The sequence below is a fragment of the Haliotis cracherodii genome, unplaced genomic scaffold (genome assembly GCF_022045235.1).
Source record: "Haliotis cracherodii isolate W230 unplaced genomic scaffold, xgHalCrac1.p SCAF_9, whole genome shotgun sequence".
In the NCBI taxonomy this organism is placed as follows: domain Eukaryota; kingdom Metazoa; phylum Mollusca; class Gastropoda; order Lepetellida; family Haliotidae; genus Haliotis; species Haliotis cracherodii.
The window spans coordinates 140,383-165,844 of record NW_027266343.1 but is presented as its reverse complement, the minus strand read 5'-3'; the positions used below and the strand labels follow the sequence as shown (position 1 = coordinate 165,844).

At 45.3% G+C, this 25,462-nt stretch overlaps 1 protein-coding gene across 1 annotated transcript in view; it reads right to left on the bottom strand.

Annotated features, from left to right (window-relative positions):
* Positions 1 to 25,462, bottom strand: part of LOC139452231 (MMS19 nucleotide excision repair protein homolog) — a 46,873-nt gene that overhangs the window by 14,392 nt on the left and 7,019 nt on the right. The window contains exons 6-16 of the mRNA XM_071233629.1: positions 19,008 to 19,133; positions 13,353 to 13,414; positions 11,780 to 11,941; positions 9,512 to 9,589; positions 9,206 to 9,295; positions 8,676 to 8,724; positions 7,508 to 7,662; positions 6,983 to 7,061; positions 3,423 to 3,630; positions 1,804 to 1,901; positions 1,379 to 1,519 (exon numbers count right to left, since the gene is read on the bottom strand). Of these exons, the coding sequence (XP_071089730.1) occupies positions 1,379 to 1,519; positions 1,804 to 1,901; positions 3,423 to 3,630; positions 6,983 to 7,061; positions 7,508 to 7,662; positions 8,676 to 8,724; positions 9,206 to 9,295; positions 9,512 to 9,589; positions 11,780 to 11,941; positions 13,353 to 13,414; positions 19,008 to 19,133 (1,248 nt within the window). The remainder of the gene's footprint in view (positions 1 to 1,378; positions 1,520 to 1,803; positions 1,902 to 3,422; positions 3,631 to 6,982; positions 7,062 to 7,507; positions 7,663 to 8,675; positions 8,725 to 9,205; positions 9,296 to 9,511; positions 9,590 to 11,779; positions 11,942 to 13,352; positions 13,415 to 19,007; positions 19,134 to 25,462) is intronic.

Sequence of the window (25,462 nt, the reverse complement as noted above, 5' to 3'; positions counted from 1 at the left end):
TCCTGTAAAGTACACAACACCATTTAACTACCTTAATCATTCAGAGTCCCTTGGAACCCCAGCTTTGTAAGTCAAGTAACAAACCTACTGCCACCTTTGCCTATTGTATTCAGGTATCTTCTATCTCATAGAAACTTTGTGAGAGGTACGACTTACAAGCGAGACGTGCTCAGAGGTTACATTGGAATTGTGAGATCTAGGTCTTACAGTCGAAGGTTTACAAACCAGCTTTGATGTTTATCATTTGAATTGTAAAACCTAGGTTATACAAATGATGTTTCAATAACTGGCCTTTTGACATGAATGTATTGTTGATTTTTGATTGGTTAAAAGTCACTGTTTTTTTTCACATGAAAATTCCATGACATGAATCAAACCTGCAACCTTGAATGTTGCGTTAAGTTTTGTTTTGTTTTTCCACTGAACCACTGGGGCAGGCGATGAAAGGATGTTCAATTTTACATGTCATGACTTGAGCTGTGTGCATGCTGCACGTGGTCTTTCTCTTGCACGCTTTGTTTGAATTGTTACATACTGTGAAATACTGTATGGTTTCACTATAAGGTATAACGATGATTTCTTATTTGTTTTTGGTATTTCTTGCATTTAGACAGTTTATAAGTTGGATAAAACACTCCTCCCTGGTTTTGGTTGACATTGTAAAACCTTGAGCTCACAGTTCTATATTTTCAACCAAAACCTCAGAGTCGTGTTTTATCCTTTACATAAAGTCATGAGATCACATGCTGTGACCACACAATCTTCACTTGTCAGTCATCTTACGTCCAACTCACTTACCCTTTCACTTTTATCATAAAAAGTTTTATGCTCTCACAACAAGCTTGGGAAATGTTAGCTTATTCTGTCACAAATGCCCAACTGGGAATTTTACATATGAGATTTTTTATTTTCTTGTTTAAAGTTCCATGTTGGTAGGTGATTTTTGTTGTTGTAATTAATCAGATTGAGTTTTTGGTTGTCAAAAAGAAAGTTATCTAGATATTTGCCGTGGGTACAGCATGTTTTCTGCAGAAAAAAAGAAAAGGTTATCTTAACAATTCATTTCTTCCACGTTTCATTTTTCACAGGAATATGCATAAAGCTATTTACAGAAACTATTGCCTGGACAGGAAATGTAATATCATGCTCTGTGAGTTGACTGTGGGGAGAAACACTGACGTGATGCATGTCTTGTTTGTCAGTTTGGTGATCCAGTCAGCACTGGTATGGTGATGACAAACCAAGAGACAGAATCAATACGAAACTGGGATTTGAACCCACACTTAAAGGATGCTGCGATGCCTTAGAGAATCAGCTCTCCACACAAACTGCTGCACCTCGTCTGAGCCACCCTTAGGAACGAACTGCTGTGACTTACCAGTTGGACTTGTGAGGAAGCGCATGATCTCCATAGCAACGACCTGCACGACACTGATGTGTGTAGCCAGCGACGTCAGTGTTGTCAGGAGGTACTCCTTGGTCGGTACAAATGTACAGGGAGAGTTGGTCTCCATGGGCTCTGCAACATGACCATATCGTCCAGTATACCTACATTCACAAGCACTAATCCCTTCGCCTCACTCTGTTGTTTAACATGCTCAAAACTGACTTCAATAGAATTTGTGTTCATGAAGGTATAAACGTAGAAATCAGCGTGCACACTTCGCATAAATCCACAAATTGTCTTATTAAGGGATAAACACAAAGAATCTGTCATTTATAAAAGTGGTTTAACTAACAATTCGGTTATCTTATCACCCGGTGAAATTGGGTTTGATGCCAAGTCATGATTATTGCACTTACCATTTCTCAAATGTGAGATTATTTGCGGCAGCATCTTATTTTTCATGACTTCCACACTAAGGCAAGTGATGGTCTGGAGAGTGGAGACACATTCAGCTCTGAAACAGAAAATATAGAAAACAATCACAGTGGAACATGCAGCAGCATCATGATGCTGACAACTTGATGTCTCTCCTTGTGTATGGCATCAACGTGTATGGCATCAACGTGTATGGCATCAACGTGTATGGCATCAATGTGTATGGCATCAATGTGTATGGCATCAGTGTGTATGGCATCAATGTGTATGGCATCAATGTGTATGGCATCAATGTGTATGGCATCAACGTGTATGGCATCAACGTGTATGGCATCAACATGTATGGCATCAATGTGTATGGCATCAATGTGTATGGCATCAGTGTGTATGGCATCAATGTGTATGGCATCAATGTGTATGGCATCAACGTGTATGGCATCAATGTGTATGGCATCAACGTGTATGGCATCAACATGTATGGCATCAATGTGTATGGCATCAATGTGTATGGCATCAATGTGTATGGCATCAGTGTGTATGGCATCAGTGTGTATGGCATCAATGTGTATGGCATCAACGTGTATGGCATTAACGTGTATGGCATCAATGTGTATGGCATCAGTGTGTATGGCATCAACATGTATGGCATCAATGTGTATGGCATCAATGTGCATGGCATCAATGTGTATGGCATCAACGTGTATGGCATCAACATGTATGGCATCAATGTGTATGGCATCAAGGTGTATGGCATCAGTGTGTATGGCATCAACATGTATGGCATCAATGTGTATGGCATCAACATGTATGGCATCAGTGTGTATGGCATCAACGTGTATGGCATCAATGTGTATGGCATCAGTGTGTATGGCATCAGTGTGTATGGCATCAATGTGTATGGCATCAACGTGTATGGCATCAACGTGTATGGCATCAGTGTGTATGGCATCAGTGTGTATGGCATCAATGTGTATGGCATCAACGTGTATGGCATCAACGTGTATGGCATCAGTGTGTATGGCATCAGTGTGTATGGCATCAATGTGTATGGCATCAGTGTGTATGGCATCAATGTGTATGGCATCAATGCCACATATAGTTTGATGATGAGTAACCACAATTTTGAATATTGTAACGTATAGTTATATAACATTACTCCAAAATGCCTACCATTAATGACCGAGATAGAAGTACTCTCCTATGAAAAGAAGCTTCTGAGTTGAGTCTGTTACTGTGATTTGAAACCTCTGACTGACCACTCGGAATTGAATATTTCCAAAGTCCTGGTAAAATAGGTAATCTCATATTATCCCCTTAGAGACCAATACATTGTTTGTCTGTTTGTTGTTTAACGCAGTACTTGAGCTATATGATGGCTGTCAGTAAAATAGTCAAGTCTAGGCCAGACAATGCAGTGATTAATATGAGCAACGTCCCATGCTGCCTTGGTACGTTGACACACTATCAATCAAGTCACTGAGTCTGACCCCCGAACCATTAAGTTGCATCTCACCACCAGCATAGTGACCTACTCTAATATGGAACCTCCCCAGGTTGTGTTAGACACTGCATGCTGTACAGGACACCCAGCTTGTCTCACCTCATGCTGGTGTCCGAGTCTGAAAGGAGGTGTTTGACCACCTGGTGTCCCAACTGCACCACCTCATCTCCACTCAGAACCCCCGTCAGGGACAGCAGCATCCTCTGCATCTGCACTGCTGACAACCTCAGCGACAGGGAGGAATCCTCAACAGCAGCAGCCAGTACTTCAACTACAGGAGCCTTGAACTCCATCAGTGGGCTGGGAGCTGGGACACAGACACAGATGATTAGAGACCTAATCATCAAAGTCGTGGTAACTAATCATCACTATATAGTGGAGATAATGCTGATAAGACGTCAAACTTTTTACTAACTACTTCAATATCCAAGGTTCGTACAGAACTTCAGCCACAAAATTCTTGTCAACTCTTACAACAAGCATGGGGTACTGGGGACCTAGTCAGCTCTTACAACAAGCATGAGGTACTGGGGACCTAGTCAGCTCTTACAAGCATGAGGTACTGGGGTCTAGTCAGCTCTTACAACAAGCATGGGGTACTGGGGACCTAGTCAGCTCTTACAAGCACGAGGTACTGGGGTCTAGTCAGCTCTTACAACAAGCATGAGGTACTGGGGACCTAGTCAGCTCTTACAAGCATGGAGTACTGGGGACCTAGTCAGCTCTTACAACAAGCATGGGGTACTGGGGACCTAGTCAGCTCTTACAAGCATGAGGTACTGGGGACCTAGTCAGCTCTTACAAGCATGAGGTACTGGGGACCTAGTCAGCTCTTACAACAAGCATGGGGTACTGGGGACCTAGTCAGCTCTTACAACAAGCATGAGGTACTGGGGACCTAGTCAGCTCTTACAACAAGCATGAGGTACTGGGGTCTAGTCAGTTATACCAACAAGCATGGGGTACTGGGGACCTAGTCAGCTCTTACAACAAGCATGAGGTACTGGGGACCTAGTCTGCTCTTACAACAAGCATGTGGTACTGGGGACCTAGTCAGCTATACCAACAATCATAAGGTACTGGGGACCTAGTCAGCTCTTACAAGCATGAGGTACTGGGGACCTAGTCAGCTCTTACAACAAGCATGGGGTACTGGGGACTTAGTCAGCTCTTACAACAAGCATGAGGTACTGGGGACCTAGTCAGCTCTTACAACAAGCATGAGGTACTGGGGTCTAGTCAGTTATACCAACAAGCATGGGGTACTGGGGACCTAGTCAGCTCTTACAACAAGCATGAGGTACTGGGGACCTAGTCTGCTCTTACAACAAGCATGTGGTACTGGGGACCTAGTCAGCTATACCAACAATCATAAGGTACTGGGGACCTAGTCAGCTCTTACAGGGCTTGAAAAATACCATTGCCCGACGCCCGTGCCAAGTAAGGTTTAGATGTCGGGCGTGTAATATACGTTTTCTAGCATGCCCATGGACAAGTAGAGCACACAAAATGAACTGGGTCAAGTTTCACGCGAATGTAATCATTAGATCATGTTACTGTATTTGATTGGCTAATATTTTGTTAGTGTCCCAGACTGACAATGTAATTTGCATACAGCTACGCCAGTCAACAAATGGGATTAATACATTTCGATGTCAGGCAGGTCAACAACGAGAACCACGCTCGTTTCATTGTTAAATCGTAGTAACACTTCCATATATGGCACATGTTTCTTGGAAATGGAATTTCTTGGAAATTGTAACGCGAGGTTGAAACATTTTCCGACTTTAGATGCTTCGTTAGGCCTAGCTTTGATGAAATATACTTTTGTCGAACTACAACAAACGGGACTTTTAACGAGTGAAAGTATGGCATTTATTTGATATGTGTTTCTTTTTGTTGTCAACTAAAGTTTATTCGAGGCGCTGACCGTGGTTGCTGTAAATAACGGCGAGTTGTGCGATCTATCGACCCCTTTACGCACGATTTCGGCAAAATTGATCTAAACTGTACTGAATGAAATTTTAAATAAAATTAATAAAATATGATACAAACATATGTCAAGGTACAAACGTGTTTTTTTTTATAACCAGATAGTAATAATAGGATTTAATTGCGGAATTTGTTGATTGGTATTTCCGGTGTTGCGTGCAGGTGGTAATGTTTTTGCGATGGGGAAATGACATCGTGTCAGTGACTTGAGTTTACTAAAAGTGTATATAAGTTTGGGGAACCACGTGTTACCGAACACAATAACCGATTTAGCGCTATATTGAAGAGTGCAATAGCGAGGGATCACTGTAGTAAATCTGTTCTTTCAAATGAGTAAGCTAGTAAAGGTCAGAGTAGCCTCTATTTGCCTCATTAGCACCCAGAGGGGTATCTGCAATAACAATTTATGTTGCCAGTACCGCACATGGCCGATCATGTCTCAGCGGTCTATTTTAAGTTTCTTTGGCGGTGGGGACGAACTTTAAAGGAAGGCAGAGGGAAATTCCGAAAGTTGTATATAGGTAAAGAATAAGAAGTATGACGAATGTAAACGAAAACGAACATTCATCGCTGGGTGGAAAGACCAGTTTCCTTGGGTTGCGTATGATGACACAGCGAATGTCATGAAGTGCACCATTTGTTCCAAGTACCCAAACATACACGCTTGCAATCGTAAGAGAACTTTTATTGATGGATATTCAAATTTCAGAATTTTATTCTCAGTCCTGCAGCAGTAACATTTTACTGAATTTATTAGCTTGATTTTGGGCTAGTACATTTTAAAATAGGGCAAGTGAGAATGTTGGTCATACTTGCCCTTGGTCAAGTAACATTTTTAATAATTTTTCAACCCCTGTCTTACAACAAGCATGGGGTACTGGTGACCTAGTCAGTTCTTACAACAAGCATGTGGTACTGGGGACCTAGTCAGCTCTTACAACAAGCATGGGGTACTGGGGATCTAGTCAGACCCTGGTAGGATAGAGCAGCATGATGTACTGGGGACCTAGTCAGCTATACCAACAATCATAAGGTACTGGGGACCTAGTCAGCTCTTACAACAAGCATGAGGTACTGGGGACCTAGTCAGCTCTTACAACAAGCATGAGGTACTGGGGACCTAGTCAGCTCTTACAACAAGCATGGGGTACTGGTGACCTAGTCAGTTCTTACAACAAGTATGGCGTACTGGGAACCTAGTCAGCTCTTACAACAAGCATGGGGTACTGGGGACCTAGTCAGCTCTTACAACAAGCATGAGGTACTGGGGACATAGTCAGCTCTTACAACAAGCATGGGGTACTGGGGACCTAGTCAGCTCTTACAACAAGCATGAGGTACTGTGGACCTAGTCAGCTCTTACAACAAGCATGGGGTACTGGGGACCTAGTCAGCTCTTAGAACAAGCATGAGGTACTGTGGACCTAGTCAGCTCTTACAACAAGCATGAGGTACTGGGGACCTAGTCAGTCCCTGGTAGGATAGTGCAGGATGAAAATGGAAGTCACATCTGAGCAATTCTGCTTCGAGGCCGTGAGCGTCTTGAATGCATCATTAATTACATTATAGCTTAAACACCCTCTCCCAAACATTTGAAGGGAGATATCACAGGAAAACTGTTTTGTATGTTTGATGTGGACGAGCAAATCTGCCGACTGCCAGGTTACCTTCATCAGTGTAGGTGAACATTCCACTGGCCTCCAGGAAACCCTTCAGATTATCCAGGATAACCCTTCTCTGATTATTCTGAATAGTAAGAACTGAAGACATCAGAATACAAGCAAGGTTATATCCTGAAAAACAAAAATCAATGTGGCCAATCAATGTCACCAATCAAATTAAGGAATCAGTTAATCAAAGTAACATACCTGGTTGTGTGTGACACAGTGACCTACCTGGTTGTGTGTGACACAGTGACCTACCTGGTTGTGTGTGGCACAGTGACCTACCTGGTTGTGTGTGGCACAGTGACCTACCTGGTTGGTTGTGGCACAGTGACCTACCTGGTTGTGTGTGGCACAGTGACCTACCTGGTTGTGTGTGGCACAGTGACCTACTTGGTTGTGTGTGACACAGTGACCTAGCTGGTTGTGTGTGACACAGTGACCTACCTGGTTGTGTGTGACACAGTGACCTACCTGGTTGTGTGTGACACAGTGACCTACCTGGTTGTGTGTGACACAGTGACCTACCTGGTTGTGTGTGGCGAACTGTTCCAGCAGTGTTGGAATGACGGTGGTCAGCACTGTCCAGCATGCAGGGTCAGATGCCTGTGCCACGGACTGAAGCAGCCTACAAGTGGGCAAGATCAGGCGAAGATCGGGCTCTAGCAAGTACCGCTTACACTCTGGGAATATAAGGAATTTATATGGTATCGTATGAACACTGTAATGACTGTGTGTTCAGTTTCCACATTAGATACGATCTGTATATATTTTTATATTTAGGGCTCCATGCCTAAACTGCAAGAGCCCTTTTGTAATTATTTGAATTATTATTATTGTTATTCAGACGTTTTTTGCATCATTCACAACTTCAAGAACCTGTGACGACTGTTAGTCAAAACGGTCCAGTGAAATATCAGATTATTAGTTGGTTGGTTGGTTTGTTGTTTTACTTCACACTCAGCAATATTCCAGCTATATGACGGCGGTCTGTAAATAATCGAGTCTGGACCAGACAATCCAGTGATTGATATCATAAGCATCAATCCCCGCAAGTAGGACCATATCATACACATGTACACATTATTTCTGAAGTGGATACAACTGCCCTGGAACTGTAAAACTTTGTGGTATGATTTCCATGGAGCCCAACATTACTGCTCGCAGCTATATTTAATTTTTTATTTGGTATTTTACACCCCACTCAGGACTATTCCAGCAATATCATGGCAGCTTGTTATAATCAGTCTGGGCCAGACAAGCCAGTGATTTACAATCAGAATCTTCCATGAGGTAATCAACTCAGTCACTGAGTGATCAACAAGTTAGTAGCCTCTCAGGACAACCCTCAGTGTGGTGGCCTGTTCTAATCCGGCGCATATCACAAAAAACAAAACTCCCAATAACAGTGATGAAACAGAGCTTTGGGTAATGTGTCCATGTTGATCTGAGGCCATTAATTTTCTACAACTAAGAAAGATATTTCATATTGTGCTGGTTTACTGGAGTATGAACGCTTTGAACAGTGCAAGTTAAAATTGTGTAACTGCCAGAGCACGATTCAAAGCTTTCCCACTGCTGTAATACCAAATTGATTTGTAATAAAATGTGTTTTTTTAGGGTTAAAAATATTTTCTATACTTATCCTGACTTGGGGACCTGACTTCACGCAATTGTTTACAAGTATCCAGCATACCTTTGAATATTTCTTGCAGAAATTCAGACAAGTATGTTTTGGACACCCTCTGCAATATAATATAAAGACACTTGTCAGAAAATACACTCCAATGACAAAGCAAAAAGTAACATTTCTGAAGAATATACATTCAGTAACATGTGACAATGTTTTCACTAACCTGTCTGTCTCCCTGTGACATACTTTTCACTAACCTCAGTGACACCCTGTGACAATGTTTCACTAACCTGTGTGGCCCCAAGTGTGACAATGTTTTCACTAACCTCAGTGACACCCTGTGACAATGTTTTCACTAACCTATGTGACAATGTTTACTTCTGTGACTCCCTGTCACCATGGTGACCATCTGTGATAATGTCTTTACTAACCTGTGTCACAATGTTTTCACTAACCTCAGTGACACACTCATGAAAATGTTTTCACTAACCTTAGTGACCCCTCATGACAATGTTTTCACTAACCTAAGTGACTCCTAGTGACAATGTTTTCACTAATCTCAATGACACATCCATGAAAATGTTTTCACTAACCTCAGTGACTCCTAGTGACAATGTTTTGACTATGGCTGTGAGGGCAGACAGCGCTGCCTTGGTGAGTTCTTCAGCGTCACCAGAGAACACCTGCAACACACAGGAGTACAGGAGGGCCGCCACTGTTATATCTCATACAGCAAAGTTGTGTACACAAATAGAAAACAAATCAGAACAAACAAGCACAAAAGTCTTAGTTTTGATCCAACAAGGAAAGACAATTTGGACATTTTTTAGCCATCATCCAGGAAAATAAGGCTAGATATTTCAATCATGTAGTATTGTCTACTAATTATAGTACCTCACCTCTCTCTTGATACACGACAATAGAGTCCCTGTGAACTCATTGACGCACTCTGTCCCATACACATCACAGCACACAGCCTACAACAGCAACAGCAAGTTAGAGTCAGTGACTGCTGTGGTGTGAGTCGAGGCTTAGGCTGTCGTCAGCATTGCTGCTGTAACATGGCAACACTTTGGAAATGCATATTCGATTTTTGTAACATTTTGCAAAATGGGCACAAAAATCAAATGACGTTATTTTGTGTATTAAACATGTTAAGCCAGGACTTAATCAAACACAAAAATGTTGTCGTTGAAGTCTGAATCTCTTTTGATGTGTTTCAAGATGGACTTGAGCACAAAACACACATTATGGCTGAGGAAAACCTGATCAAGCATGTTCTTGGTGTGTCAGAATGTTGAACGTTGTTCTAGCCACAGTCAGCTATGTTCCAGGTGTCACAATGATGTGTGAGCATACATGAGTCTGGGTCGAGGAAACCAGGTGATAATAGTATGATCACCATCCAGGGTGAGGTAGGGTGAGGTGAGGTGAGGTAGGGTGAGGTAGGGTAGTTTGAGATGAGGTGAGGTATAGTGCAGTGCAGCGAGGTGAGGTGAAATGAGGTGAGGAGAGGTGAGGAGAGGTGAGGTGAAATTAGGTGAGGAGAAGTTAGGTAACGTGAGGTGAAACGAGGTGAGGTTGGGTGAGATCAGGTGTGAGGTGAAATGAGGTGAGGTAAGGTGAGGTGCAGTGAGGTAAGGTGTGAGGTGAAATGAGGTGAGGTGTGGAGAGATTAGGTGTGAGGTGAAATGAGGTGAGGTGAGGTTAAGTAAGGTGAGGTGGGATGGGGTAGTTTGAGATGAGATGAGGTGAGGTGTGGTGTGGTGTGAGGTGAAATGAGGTGAGGTGAGGTGCTGAGCAGTGAGATGAGGTAGAGTGAGGTGAGTTGAGGTGAGGTGAGGTGAGGTGAGGTGAGTCAAGTCAAGGTGAAATGGGGTTAACATTGAGTTGAATTGAGTTGAAGTGTGAGGTGAAACGAGGTGAGGTGAGGTAGAGTGAGGTGAGGTGAGGTGAGGTGAAATGAGTTGAGGTGAGGTAGAGTGAGGCAAGGTGAGGTAGTCAGGTGAGGTAGAGTGAGGAAGAGTGAGGTGAGTTGAGGAGAGTTGGAGAGGAGAGTCAGACTCTGGCCATCTAATCCCCATTGTGGCTGGACCTGGCAACAATAACACACAATCAGCCAAGTCACAGACTCTGGCCATCTAATCCCCATTGTGGCTGGACCTGGCAACAATAACACACAATCAGCTGAGTCACAGACTCTGGCCATCTAATCCCCATTGTGGCTGGACCTGACAACAATAACACACAATCAGCCAAGTCACAGACTCTGGCCATCTAATCCCCATTGTGGCTGGACCTGGCAACAATAACACACAATCAGCTGAGTCACAGACTCAGGCCATCTAATCCCCATTGTGGCTGGACCTGACAACAATAACACACAATCAGCTGAGTCACAGACTCTGGCCATCTAATCCCCATTGTGGCTGGACCTGACAACAATAACACACAATCAGCTGAGTCACAGACTCTGGCCATCTAATCCCCATTGTGGCTGGACCTGACAACAATAACACACAATCAGCCAAGTCACAGACTCTGGCCATCTAATCCCCATTGTGGCTGGACCTGGCAACAATAACACACAATCAGCTGAGTCACAGACTCTGGCCATCTAATCCCCATTGTGGCTAGACCTGACAACAAGCCTTGGTACTGGGACCTATGCTGACACTGCACATGAGCAGGGCAAACCAGAGGTTGATAGCATGAGCACTGATCAGTTATCTCCTAAACTATATAACCAATAAACATAACTCTGTGGTGAAAACCATTGTCCAAAATAACTGACCATGGCTGCTAACTTTTATGTCAGGCTGCATGAAATATTACTCCACATGCCCGACTGTCTGGCAGGTATGTTAAGACTTACATATTCATTTTTATCATAACTCATTGTAGATTCACAAATAATTGTTTGCATTATTTCAAATGAATCAAGACACAATTTGTCTCTTATTTTTTGCAATTTTTCAATATTTACAATGTCTGAATGTGGACAGGTAGTTTTGAAGATGGGCAGGCAACATGACTGGGTCACCTGCCTGACTGTCTTGTTGGATTTTAAAATTATTTCAAACACTGGTAAATACATTCTTATTTCCAGGACTTCATAAATATTTCAACAAGGTAATAACAGAAAAACGTGAATGAGTTTTACTTACAAGGGTCTCGAGTGAATCAATTTTGGCACTCTGAATGTCGGAGGAGATTTTCTCTATGAGGAGTGGCAGACAGTACTGTCCGAACTTGGGGGAGGCTGTCATGCAGCCGCGGAGTGCGCTGATCAGATCTGCCCGGGTAATACCGCCTGGGTCTTTTGCAGACTGAAATACATTTTTAGAGTATACTGTTAATAACATATCAAAAAGAAAATGCTTTGGGTTATATAAAGCAAATTATAAAATACTGGTATCTCATGTGTTTTCAAAGATAATAATGTGAACAGTCCTGTAAAACCCTGTCTAACAATTACATACACAATCAGCTATGCATGCTGGTATACCTTTTCTTAGCAAAGAGTATGGAATGAACAAGTTTATTAATTGGTCATTCATTTAATATACAAAAATAACAAGTAATGGTGTGAGCCCCTGGATCCACATAGGCATGTCACATACAATACAATGAAGAATAGGTCTTCACCAACCCATGCTTGCTGTAAAAGGCGAATATGGATGCCGAAAGAGGAAACTAACAGGATCGGTTGGTCAGGCTCGCGAACTTGGTTGATACATGTCATCGTATCCCAATTGCTTATGATGTCAATCACTGGATTGTCTGGTCCAGACTTGATTATTTACAGATCACCGTGATATAGCTGGAATATTGCTGAGTTCGGCGTTAAACAACAAACAAACAAACTTTAAGAAAGACTGCAGTCTTGCATGAACAATCTATGAGTAGCAGCTGACACCGAATCAAGAACACTGGGGTTCCAACTTTTTGAAGAAGGGAAGATAACTCTGTAAGTCAAGCAACTTCATCCCTCATCCCCCATGGGTAGACACACTGAATCCAAGTACAACTGTCAGATGAACGAGACTGTTGATGCGTGATTTCAGCAATCCGTTACAAAATAGGTGTATAAGATGCGCACTGCAAGACTGTCGTATTAACGAGTCTAAATAGCACTGATTTATTGAGACTTGACTTGTGGCACTATGATCGCACCCAGAAATTCTGGCCTAGTTCGGCAAGGGTGGAAACTGGACTTTTCCAGTCAGTTAACTCCCTTGCCTCAGGAAGATGTATTGCATAGACTAATAAGATGGTTTTGCTGGGAATTTGTTTTCATTGACATGATGATGTCAAAGCATCCAAGTCCTCATACCAGATTTTCCCAGTACGTATTAGTGGCGTCCTGCATATATATCAGTGCTTGCTTCCATTTTGAAGGAACTGTGTAATTTGATTGGATGGCCATTTATATCTTTCTTTCATTTGGAATGGACTCAAAACAAAGTTATATTTGAAGGTTATGTTATAACAGAGATATGATACACTGAGTAATCACAAACGCATGAACACAGGAAGGTTGATATAAAAAATATTACCTATTTGAAATTATAAACAATCATCTCAAGACTTGCTCTACTTTAAGTTGAGTTTAGAAAGAATTGAAAACAAGCTCCGACATTTTCCAGACATAAGGGACCAGTCATTTATTATAGAGGGTTGTGGGTCAGGCGGAATCAAGAGGGGTCACCAAAACATATGACAGTATCTGCTACTCACCGGGTTAAAGTCGATCGGGAAGTAACAGGAAGTTACCTCAAACATCTCCTCCACAAACACTCCTGAAAACACAGCAGTCATATACACATTAGATACCTCTTCACAAACACTCCTGAAAACACAGCAGTCATATACACATTAAACATCTCCTCCACAAACACTCCTGAAAACACAGAAGTCATATACACATTAAACATCTCCTCCACAAACACTCCTGAAAACACAGAAGTCATATACACATTAAACATCTCCTCCACAAACACTCCTGAAAACACAGAAGTCATATACACATTAAACATCTCCTCCACAAACACTCCTGAAAACACAGAAGTCATATACACATTAAACATCTCCCCCACAAACACTCCTGAAAACACAGAAGTCATATACACATTAAACATCTCCTCCACAAACACTCCTGAAAACACAGCAGTCATATACACATTAAACATCTCCTCCACAAACACTCCTGAAAACACAGCAGTCATATACACATTAAACATCTCCTCCACAAACACTCCTGAAAACACAGCAGTCATACACACATTAAACATATCCCCACAAACACTCCTGAAAACACAGCAGTCATATACACATTAAACATCTCCTCCACAAACACTCCTGAAAACACAGCAGTCATATACACATTAAACATCTCCCCACAAACACTCCTGAAAACACAGAAGTCATATACACATTAAACATCTCCCCCACAAACACTCCTGAAAACACAGAAGTCATATACACATTAAACATCTCCTCCACAAACACTCCTGAAAACACAGCAGTCATATACACATTAAACATCTCCCCCACAAACACTCCTGAAAACACAGCAGTCATATACACATTAAACATCTCCTCCACAAACACTCCTGAAAACACAGAAGTCATATACACATTAAACATCTCCTCCACAAACACTCCTGAAAACACAGCAGTCATATACACATTAAACATCTCCTCCACAAACACTCCTGAAAACACAGAAGTCATATACACATTAAACATCTCCTCCACAAACACTCCTGAAAACACAGCAGTCATACACACATTAAACATCTCCTCCACAAACACTCCTGAAAACACAGCTGTCATATACACATTAAACATCTCCTCCACAAACACTCCTGAAAACACAGCAGTCATACACACATTAAACATCTCCTCCACAAACACTCCTGAAAACACAGCAGTCATATACACATTAGATACCTCTTCACAAACACTCCTGAAAACACATCTGTCATATACACATTAAACACCTCTTCACAAACACTCCTGAAAACACAGCAGTCATATACACATTAAACATCTCCCCACAAACACTCCTAAAAACACAGAAGTCATATACACATTAAACATCTCCCCACAAACACTCCTGAAAACACAGCAGTCATATACACATTAAACATCTCCCCACAAACACTCCTGAAAACACAGAAGTCATATACACATTAAACATCTCCCCACAAACACTCCTGAAAACACGGCAGTCATATACACATTAAACATCTCCTCCACAAACACTCCTGAAAACACAGAAGTCATACACACATTAAACATCTCCAATCAAACACTCCTGAAAACACAGCAGTCATATACACATTAAACATCTCCTCCACAAACACTCCTGAAAACACAGAAGTCATATACACATTAAACATCTCCTCCACAAACACTCCTGAAAACAAAGCAGTCATATACACATTAAACATCTCCTCCACAAACACTCCTGAAAACACAGCAGTCATATACACATTAAACATCTCCTCCACAAACACTCCTGAAAACACAGCAGTCATATACACATTAAACATCTCCTCACAAACACTCCTGAAAACACAGCAGTCATATACACATTAAACATCTCCTCCACAAACACTCCTGAAAACACAGCAGTCATATACACATTAAACATCTCCAATCAAACACTCCTGAAAACACAGCAGTCATATACACATTAAACATCTCCTCCACAAACACTCCTGAAAACACAGAAGTCATATACACATTAAACATCTCCTCCACAAACACTCCTGAAAACACAGCAGTCATATACACATTAAACATCTCCTCCACAAACACTCCTGAAAACACAGCAGTCATACACACATTAAACATCTCCTCCACAAACACTCCTGAAAACACAGCAGTCATATACACATTAAACATCTCCTCCACAAACACTCCTGAAAACACAGCAGTCATATACACATTAAACATCTCCCTGTAGAATCAATCACATCAGTCCCAAGGGGCAGTGGGAGGCCCAGTCGTCTAGGGCACCACCTCCCTTGGGTGTGCCAGGATCCTTGGATCATGGGTTAAAGTCCCAGATTCACCCAGGTTATGCTGAAGTCACCTAAGTGGTAAACGTCCAAGACCTGCATCCCCTTAGAATTTCCTCCCACATCAAGCTGACATGCTGTGATATAACTGGAATACTCCCACATCAAGCTGACACGCTTTGATATATCTGGAATACTCCAACATCAAGCTGACATGCTGTGATATAACTGGAATACTCCCACATCAAGCTGACACGTTGTGATATAACTGGAATACTCCCACATCAAGCTGACACGCTGTGATATAACTGGAATACTCCCACATAAAGCTGACACGTTGTGATATACCGTAAATTGCCGTGTTTTATGTGAGTTTCTATGTGAATGAGCGGGTCATAAAAGACGGCAATATACGGTAACTGAAATACTGCTCAACCAATACAGATCACACCTTACAGACCATAGATATTTCATCAAATTCCATCATAAATGCTCAAAATGTCATGTACACAAATGTTTTTGATGCATGGTTTATACTGAGTGACAATGACATTCAATGCCTGAGACATAGAGGAGGTATATAGGACGTATATAGGAGGTATATAGGAGGTATATCAAGTATGAAGACTCCAACATCTCTCACATGCACATGGTTGATAAACACGCAACAACAATGGTGATGGAGATCAAATTTGAGCAAACACATCTAGCTACAAAACCACAAACTAAATAAGCAGTGGTTTGAAACAACAAGAAACACAGATAAGTATGTAAACTTCTTTTCATGTAACTTCCGTAGTTTCGGAGAAAACTTGTCCCCATTGCAGAGACAATACACTAAGCTGAAAGTATGGAGCAAGGGCCATAACTCTGTAATACATTTATTTAAGACATTTTTTTCAAATTCTTTAAAGATCATGACCAGTAATATCAGAGTGTATAATTTCATTTCACTTTCTAAATAGTTTCTAAGAAAATTTGTCCCCTTTGAGAAGAGGACAGACAGACAGACAGATGAACTCTGTTCCTCCATCCCCATCCCAGTTTGTGGTGGAAGATAACAGTGGTTTAAAAAATAAATTGTAAATTTGCTAATAAATTGTATATTTAAATACTTATCCTATCTCACACTATGCATTTATTCTTATTCTTAGATCTTGGTGTGGAAACGTCCTACAACAAAGTTTCCCGTTCAAAAACACCACTCACCCCAACACATCCCTTACATCACCAAGTCACCACTTTGATCATGGGTCACGCACCACTAAAATCCCGTGCGACATGACCCCAGCGACCTGATCACCTGACATATCCAGCACCCTCATTCTCAATCTAGAGCGTACTAGCTGGTGTTACTGTGATGCGGGGATGGTTGGGTGGGCTTTTAGAGTGTGAGATAGGATAAGTATATGAATATACAATTTATTAAAAAATTTACAAATTTTTAAACTTATCTTATCTCACTCTAAGCATCGTGGGCACAGATACCGTAACTTGTAAGGACCTCAGCCATGAGACGTACACGAGGAAGGTGGAACTAATCACGAAAATTCAAAGGATTTCACAAGGATTAGTGATAAACTCGTGAAAGTGTTGATTAAAAAACCCTCTTTGTGCTACCAAGAGATATACATCATGACATCGGGGAATCATGTGTTCCATGGTTTGACACAGGACGCCTTTCCAAGAACGACTGAGTAACCATGAGCCAGGCGACACCTACTCAGTCATGACTTAAACCTCACCCCAGAAAGGAGGAGGTGTTTTGTTACAAATACTCCGTCCCCGGACAGCAGGTTCTACAAGACAGACCACACACATAAGCTTCCAAGGACGTAAGGCTGACCAGCTTGACATCTCTATCTTGGCTTCGTGAAACCAATCAAGCTCAAGTAGGGATTGAATACGGTCAGAACGAGAAGAAGAAACTATCAACAATACCCGTTTTTCACACAGGTCTTCAATCAACTGGCCGCACCGGATGGTGGCTTCTATTGAAGTGGACCTCTTTGTCACACAGGTCTTCAATCAACTACTGAGACATCACATGCGCAAGACGTGAGCAGGTAGAGGATCGGGACACCATTTAAACAACTGGCTGCACCGGATGGTGGCTTCTATGACTGAACCGAAGTCCCAACAGACAAGCATATATACCCTCCCTCTGGGAGCTTGTCTGGGAACCCTGATTAACATTAGCAATAAAGAGAATATTTGAAGTATATGTAGGAAACCAGACGCGGGACTTGTAGTCTGCCGGGCATCCTCATCTGCGCTGTCTGGCTGTGGGAAGTGTTGGGCCAAGACAAGAGGGCCAAAGTGACCTTGGACGTTGGCGACTGAGATATCCAAAAATAGTGGGAGGCAAAGACCACATCAGAAAACCAGGAGTAGCCCTCCATGATGGCTGAAAGTGTGCAATAACTATGCATCGCCAAGGTGGAAGCCACTGCCCTCGTCTCATGAGGATTGGAAGCAGCTGGGGTGGTAGTCCCTCAAAGGAGTAGGCCCTGAGGATGATAGAATGCAGCCAATGATAGAAATGAAAAGGGGATGTAAGACGCTTGCGCGAGCGACAGGAGGTCTGATTTACCTTCAAGTGAAACCTTCAAAGCTCGGACAGGGCAAAGCAAGAGGTCTTCCATGTCACCAGCTCCCAATATCACTGAGAGTGGTGGAGGGTGAAGAGATGTCAGGTTGTCCTGGGAGCTGAATCTTAGCAACAAAGTCCCAGCGCAAGTCCAGGAATACTTACCTTGTTGAAGACGTTGGAACCGGACTCTAGCGATATCTAAGCACGATTCCCACTAACACAGGCTGCAGTAGCAAGCATGAGTTCAGGGTCTTATCCACAAGTGGTTCAAAATCAGCCAGTGACGGAGGAAGATGGTGAGATCCCATGCTGGAGGGCGAAGTCTGGATAATTGGTCCACAAGTCGGTTTTTTTCTCTGTTCGGGTATACATCCGATGACCAGGCAATAGATTTGAGAATGAGGGTGCTGGATATGTCAGGTGATCAGATCGCAGGGGTCGTGTTACACGGGAGTGCAGTGATGCGTGAACCATGATCACATTGGTGACTTGGTGATGTATGGGATGTTTTGGGGTGAGTGGTGATTTGAAGTGGGAAATTTTGTTCTAGGACGTTTCCATGCCAGGATCGAAGAATAAGAAGAAATGCATAGTGTGAGATAGGATAAGTTTAAAATCAAGATTTTGCATATTCCTCATTGCTTATACTAAGGGTAGCCTTAATCCTCTTTAAAATAAGGAAAATATATTGATAGGTCCTGACTGTGTCTGTCATGGCAACAAAAGGAATGTAGTGACATTGGGAACAACCCACTGTTCTCAGTTCCTCACCTAGAGGGAAGTTCCTGATGACCGTCTGGGCAAGCTGGAAGGCGATGATGAGATTGCGGGGGTCTCTCTCTGCATCCATCGCCTGGATGTACCCACACACAAAGTCCCCCTCCATCTTCTTCAGCTCTGGAATAATTCATTGTAAGACTGAAGCCTTATGCTTGTAAAATTTCTAATGATTTAGTAAGGTCGACTAATAATACAATATACCAACACGAAGATCATCTGAAAATGATGCTAATTGACAATTTAAGGAAGGCGGCTAAAGTTTGCAATATATGGAATGATCCAGGTAGTTCAGGAAATATACTATAGAAAAAAGTAGGGGATAGTTCAGAAAATATACTATAGAAAAAAGTAGGGGATAGTTCAGGAAATATACTTTAGAAAAAAGTAGGGGATAGTTCAGGAAATATACTATAGAAAAAAAGTAGGGGATATTTCAGGAAATATACTATAGAAAGAAGTAGGGGATAGTTCAGGAAATATACTATAGAAAAAAAGTAGGGGATATTTCAGGAAATATACTTTAGAAAAAAGTAGGGGATAGTTCAGGAAATATACTATAGAAAGAAGTAGGGGATAGTTCAGGAAATATACTATAGAAAAAAGTAGGGGATAGTTGGAATCAGCAAGACATATCTTCTGATCTATATGGCCTTGCCAAATGACAACAGAATGCAATTGGTCCAGAAGATTATACAAAACAAGATTGCTTAACCTTATGTACTCTCTCACACAAGCCCACTGAGGTACCATACCCCAGAGTAGACTGAATCGGTCCTTATTTTATCACCCTTAAACCGAGTGCCAGGCAGGGTAACAAGTACCATCCTCAATGGCGAAACCCGGACCTTCCACTGTCAAGGAAGATGCTCTATGCACTACACCATGGAGATGGTCATACAGTCGTTTTAACAGTGTGTTGCCACTACTGGCAGTGAGACAACACCAGCCCCAGTACACTACACTACCTGGCAGTAAGACAACACCAGCCCCAGTACACTACCTGGCAGTGAGACAACACCAGCCCCAGTACACTACCTGGCAGTGAGACAACACCAGCCCCAGTACACTACCTGGCAGTAAGACAACACCAGACCCTGTACACTACCTGGCAGTAAGACAACACCAACCCCAGTACACTACACTACTTGGCAGTGAGACAACACCAGCCCCAGTACACTACCTGGCAGTGAGACAACACCAACCCCAGTACACTACCTGGCAGTGAGACAACACCAGCCCCAGTACACTACCTGGCAGTAAGACAACACCAGCCCCAGTACACTACCTGGCAGTGAGACAACACCAGCCCCAGTACACTACCTGGCAGTGAGACAACACCAGCCCCAGTACACTACCTGGCAGTGAGACAACACCAGCCCCAGTACACTACCTGGCTGTGAGACAACACCAGCCCCAGTACACTACCTGGCAGGGAGACAACACCAGCCCCAGTACACTACCTGGCAGTAAGACAACACCAGCCCCAGTATACTACACTACCTGCCAGTGAGACAACACCAGCCCCAGTACACTACCTGGCAGGGAGACAACACCAGCCCCAGTACACTACACTACCTGGCAGGGAGACAACACCAGCCCCAGTACACTACACTACCTGGCAGGGAGACAACACCAGCCCCAGTACACTACCTGGTAGTGAGACAACACCTGCCCCAGTACACTACCTGGCAGTGAGACAACACCAGCCCCAGTACACTACCTGGCAGAGAGACAACACCAACCCCAGTACACTACCTGGCAGAGAGACAACACCAGCCCCAGTACACTACCTGGCAGAGAGACAACACCAGCCCCAGTACACTACCTGGCAGAGAGACAACACCAGCCCCAGTACACTACCTGGCAGAGAGGCAACACCAGCCCCAGTACACTACCTGGCAGAGAGACAACACCAGCCCCAGTACACTACCTGGCAGTGAGACAACACCAGCCCCAGTACACTACCTGGCAGAGAGACAACACCAGCCCCAGTACACTACCTGGCAGAGAGACAACACCAGCCCCAGTACACTACCTGGCAGAGAGACAACACCAGCCCCAGTACACTACCTGGCAGAGAGACAACACCAGCCCCAGTACACTACCTGGCAGAGAGGCAACACCAGCCCCAGTACACTACCTGGCAGAGAGACAACACCAGCCCCAGTACACTACCTGGCAGTGAGACAACACCAGCCTCAGTACACTACCTGGCAGTGAGACAACACCAGCCCCAGTACACTACCTGGCAGGGAGACAACACCAGCCCCAGTACACTACACTACCTGGCAGGGAGACAACACCAGCCCCAGTACACTACACTACCTGGCAGGGAGACAACACCAGCCCCTGTACACTACCTGGCAGTGAGACAACACCAACCCCAGTACACTACCTGGCAGTGAGACAACACCAGCCCCAGTACACTACCTGGCAGTAAGACAACACCAGCCCCAGTACACTACCTGGCAGTGAGACAACACCAGCCCCAGTACACTACCTGGCAGTGAGACAACACCAGCCCCAGTACACTACCTGGCAGTGAGACAACACCAGCCCCAGTACACTACCTGGCTGTGAGACAACACCAGCCCCAGTACACTACCTGGCAGGGAGACAACACCAGCCCCAGTACACTACCTGGCAGTAAGACAACACCAGCCCCAGTATACTACACTACCTGCCAGTGAGACAACACCAGCCCCAGTACACTACCTGGCAGGGAGACAACACCAGCCCCAGTACACTACACTACCTGGCAGGGAGACAACACCAGCCCCAGTACACTACACTACCTGGCAGGGAGACAACACCAGCCCCAGTACACTACCTGGTAGTGAGACAACACCAGCCCCAGTACACTACCTGGCAGTGAGACAACACCAGCCCCAGTACACTACCTGGCAGAGAGACAACACCAGCCCCAGTACACTACCTGGCAGAGAGACAACACCAGCCCCAGTACACTACCTGGCAGAGAGACAACACCAGCCCCAGTACACTACCTGGCAGAGAGACAACACCAGCCCCAGTACACTACCTGGCAGAGAGGCAACACCAGCCCCAGTACACTACCTGGCAGAGAGACAACACCAGCCCCAGTACACTACCTGGCAGTGAGACAACACCAGCCCCAGTACACTACCTGGCAGAGAGACAACACCAGCCCCAGTACACTACCTGGCAGAGAGACAACACCAGCCCCAGTACACTACCTGGCAGAGAGACAACACCAGCCCCAGTACACTACCTGGCAGAGAGACAACACCAGCCCCAGTACACTACCTGGCAGAGAGGCAACACCAGCCCCAGTACACTACCTGGCAGAGAGACAACACCAGCCCCAGTACACTACCTGGCAGTGAGACAACACCAGCCTCAGTACACTACCTGGCAGTGAGACAACACCAGCCCCAGTACACTACCTGGCAGGGAGACAACACCAGCCCCAGTACACTACACTACCTGGCAGGGAGACAACACCAGCCCCAGTACACTACACTACCTGGCAGGGAGACAACACCAGCCCCTGTACACTACCTGGCAGTGAGACAACACCAGCCCCAGTACACAACCTGGCAGTGAGACAACACCAGCCCCAGTACACTACCTGGCAGAGAGACAACACCAGCCCCAGTACACTACCTGGCAGAGAGACAACACCAGCCTCAGTACACTACCTGGCAGAGAGACAACACCAGCCCCAGTCGATACCTGGCAGAGAGACAACACCAGCCCCAGTACACTACCTGGCAGAGAGACAACACCAGCCCCAGTACACTACCTGGCAGAGAGACAACACCAGCCCCAGTACACTACCTGGCAGTGAGACAACACCAGCCTCAGTACACTACCTGGCAGTGAGACAACACCAGCCCCAGTACACTACCTGGCAGGGAGACAACACCAGCCCCAGTACACTACACTACCTGGCAGTGAGACAACACCAGCCCCAGTACACTACACTACCTGGCAGTGCGACAACACCAGCCCCTGTACACTACCTGGCAGTAAGACAAAACCAGCCCCAGTACACTACCTGGCAGTGAGACAACACCAGCCCCAGTACACTACCTGGCAGGGAGACAACACCAGCCCCAGTACACTACCTGGCAGAGAGACAACACCAGCCCCAGTACACTACCTGGCAGTGGGACAACACCAGCCCCAGTACACTACCTGGCAGGGAGACAACACCAGCCCCAGTACACTAGCTGGCAGTGAGACAACACCAGCCCCAGTACACTACCTGGCAGAGAGACAACACCAGCCCCAGTACACTACCTGGCAGGGAGACAACACCAGCCCCAGTACACTACCTGGCAGGGAGACAACACCAGCCCCAGTACACTACACTACCTGGCAGAGAGACAACACCAGCCCCAGTACACTACCTGGCAGTGAGACAACACCAGCCCCAGTACACTACCTGGCAGAGAGACAACACCAGCCCCAGTACACTACCTGGCAGTGAGACAACACCAGCCTCAGTACACTACCTGGCAGTGAGACAACACCAGCCCCAGTACACTACCTGGCAGGGAGACAACACCAGCCCCAGTACACTACACTACCTGGCAGTGCGACAACACCAGCCCCAGTACACTACACTACCTGGCAGTGAGACAACACCAGCCCCAGTACACTACCTGGCAGTGAGACAACACCAGCCCCAGTACACTACACTACCTGGCAGGGAGACAACACCAGCCCCAGTACACTACCTGGCAGTGAGACAACACCAGCCTCAGTACACTACCTGGCAGTGAGACAACACCAGCCCCAGTACACTACCTGGCAGTAAGACAACACCAGCCCCAGTACACTACCTGGCAGAGAGACAACACCAGCCCCAGTACACTACCTGGCAGTGAGACAACACCAGCCTCAGTACACTACCTGGCAGTGAGACAACACCAGCCCCAGTACACTACCTGGCAGGGCGACAACACCAGCCCCAGTACACTACACTACCTGGCAGGGAGACAACACCAGCCCCAGTACACTACACTACCTGGCAGGGAGACAACACCAGCCCCAGTACACTACCTGGCAGTGAGACAACACCAGCCCCAGTACACTACCTGGCAGTGAGACAACACCAGCCCCAGTACACTACCTGGCAGAGAGACAACACCAGCCCCAGTACACTACCTGGCAGAGAGACAACACCAGCCCCAGTACACTACCTGGCAGAGAGACAACACCAGCCCCAGTACACTACCTGGCAGAGAGACAACACCAGCCCCAGTACACTACCTGGCAGTGAGACAACACCAGCCCCAGTCGATACCTGGCAGAGAGACAACACCAGCCCCAGTACACTACCTGGCAGAGAGACAACACCAGCCCCAGTACACTACCTGGCAGAGAGACAACACCAGCCCCAGTACACTACCTGGCAGTGAGACAACACCAGCCCCAGTCGATACCTGGCAGAGAGACAACACCAGCCCCAGTACACTACCTGGCAGAGAGACAACACCAGCCCCAGTACACTACCTGGCAGTGAGACAACACCAGCCTCAGTACACTACCTGGCAGTGAGACAACACCAGCCCCAGTACACTACCTGGCAGGGAGACAACACCAGCCCCAGTACACTACACTACCTGGCAGTGCGACAACACCAGCCCCAGTACACTACACTACCTGGCAGTGAGACAACACCAGCCCCAGTACACTACCTGGCAGTGAGACAACACCAGCCCCAGTACACTACACTACCTGGCAGGGAGACAACACCAGCCCCAGTACACTACCTGGCAGTGAGACAACACCAGCCTCAGTACACTACCTGGCAGTGAGACAACACCAGCCCCAGTACACTACCTGGCAGTAAGACAACACCAGACCCTGTACACTACCTGGCAGGGAGACAACACCAGCCTCAGTACACTACACTACCTGGCAGTGAGACAACACCAGCCCCAGTACACTACACTACCTGGCAGTGCGACAACACCAGCCCCTGTACACTACCTGGCAGTGCGACAACACCAGCCCCAGTACACTACCTGGCAGTGAGACAACACCAGCCCCAGTACACTACCTGGCAGGGAGACAACACCAGCCCCAGTACACTACCTGGCAGAGAGACAACACCAGCCCCAGTACACTACCTGGCAGTGCGACAACACCAGCCCCAGTACACTACCTGGCAGGGAGACAACACCAGCCCCAGTACACTACCTGGCAGTGAGACAACACCAGCCCCAGTACACTACCTGGCAGTGAGACAACACCAGCCCCAGTACACTACCTGGCAGTGAGACAACACCAGCCCCAGTACACTACCTGGCAGTGAGACAACACCAGCCCCAGTACACTATCTGGCAGGGAGACAACACCAGCCCCAGTACACTACCTGGCAGTAAGACAACACCAGCCCCAGTACACTACCTGGCAGTGAGACAACACCAGCCCCAGTACACTACCTGGCAGTG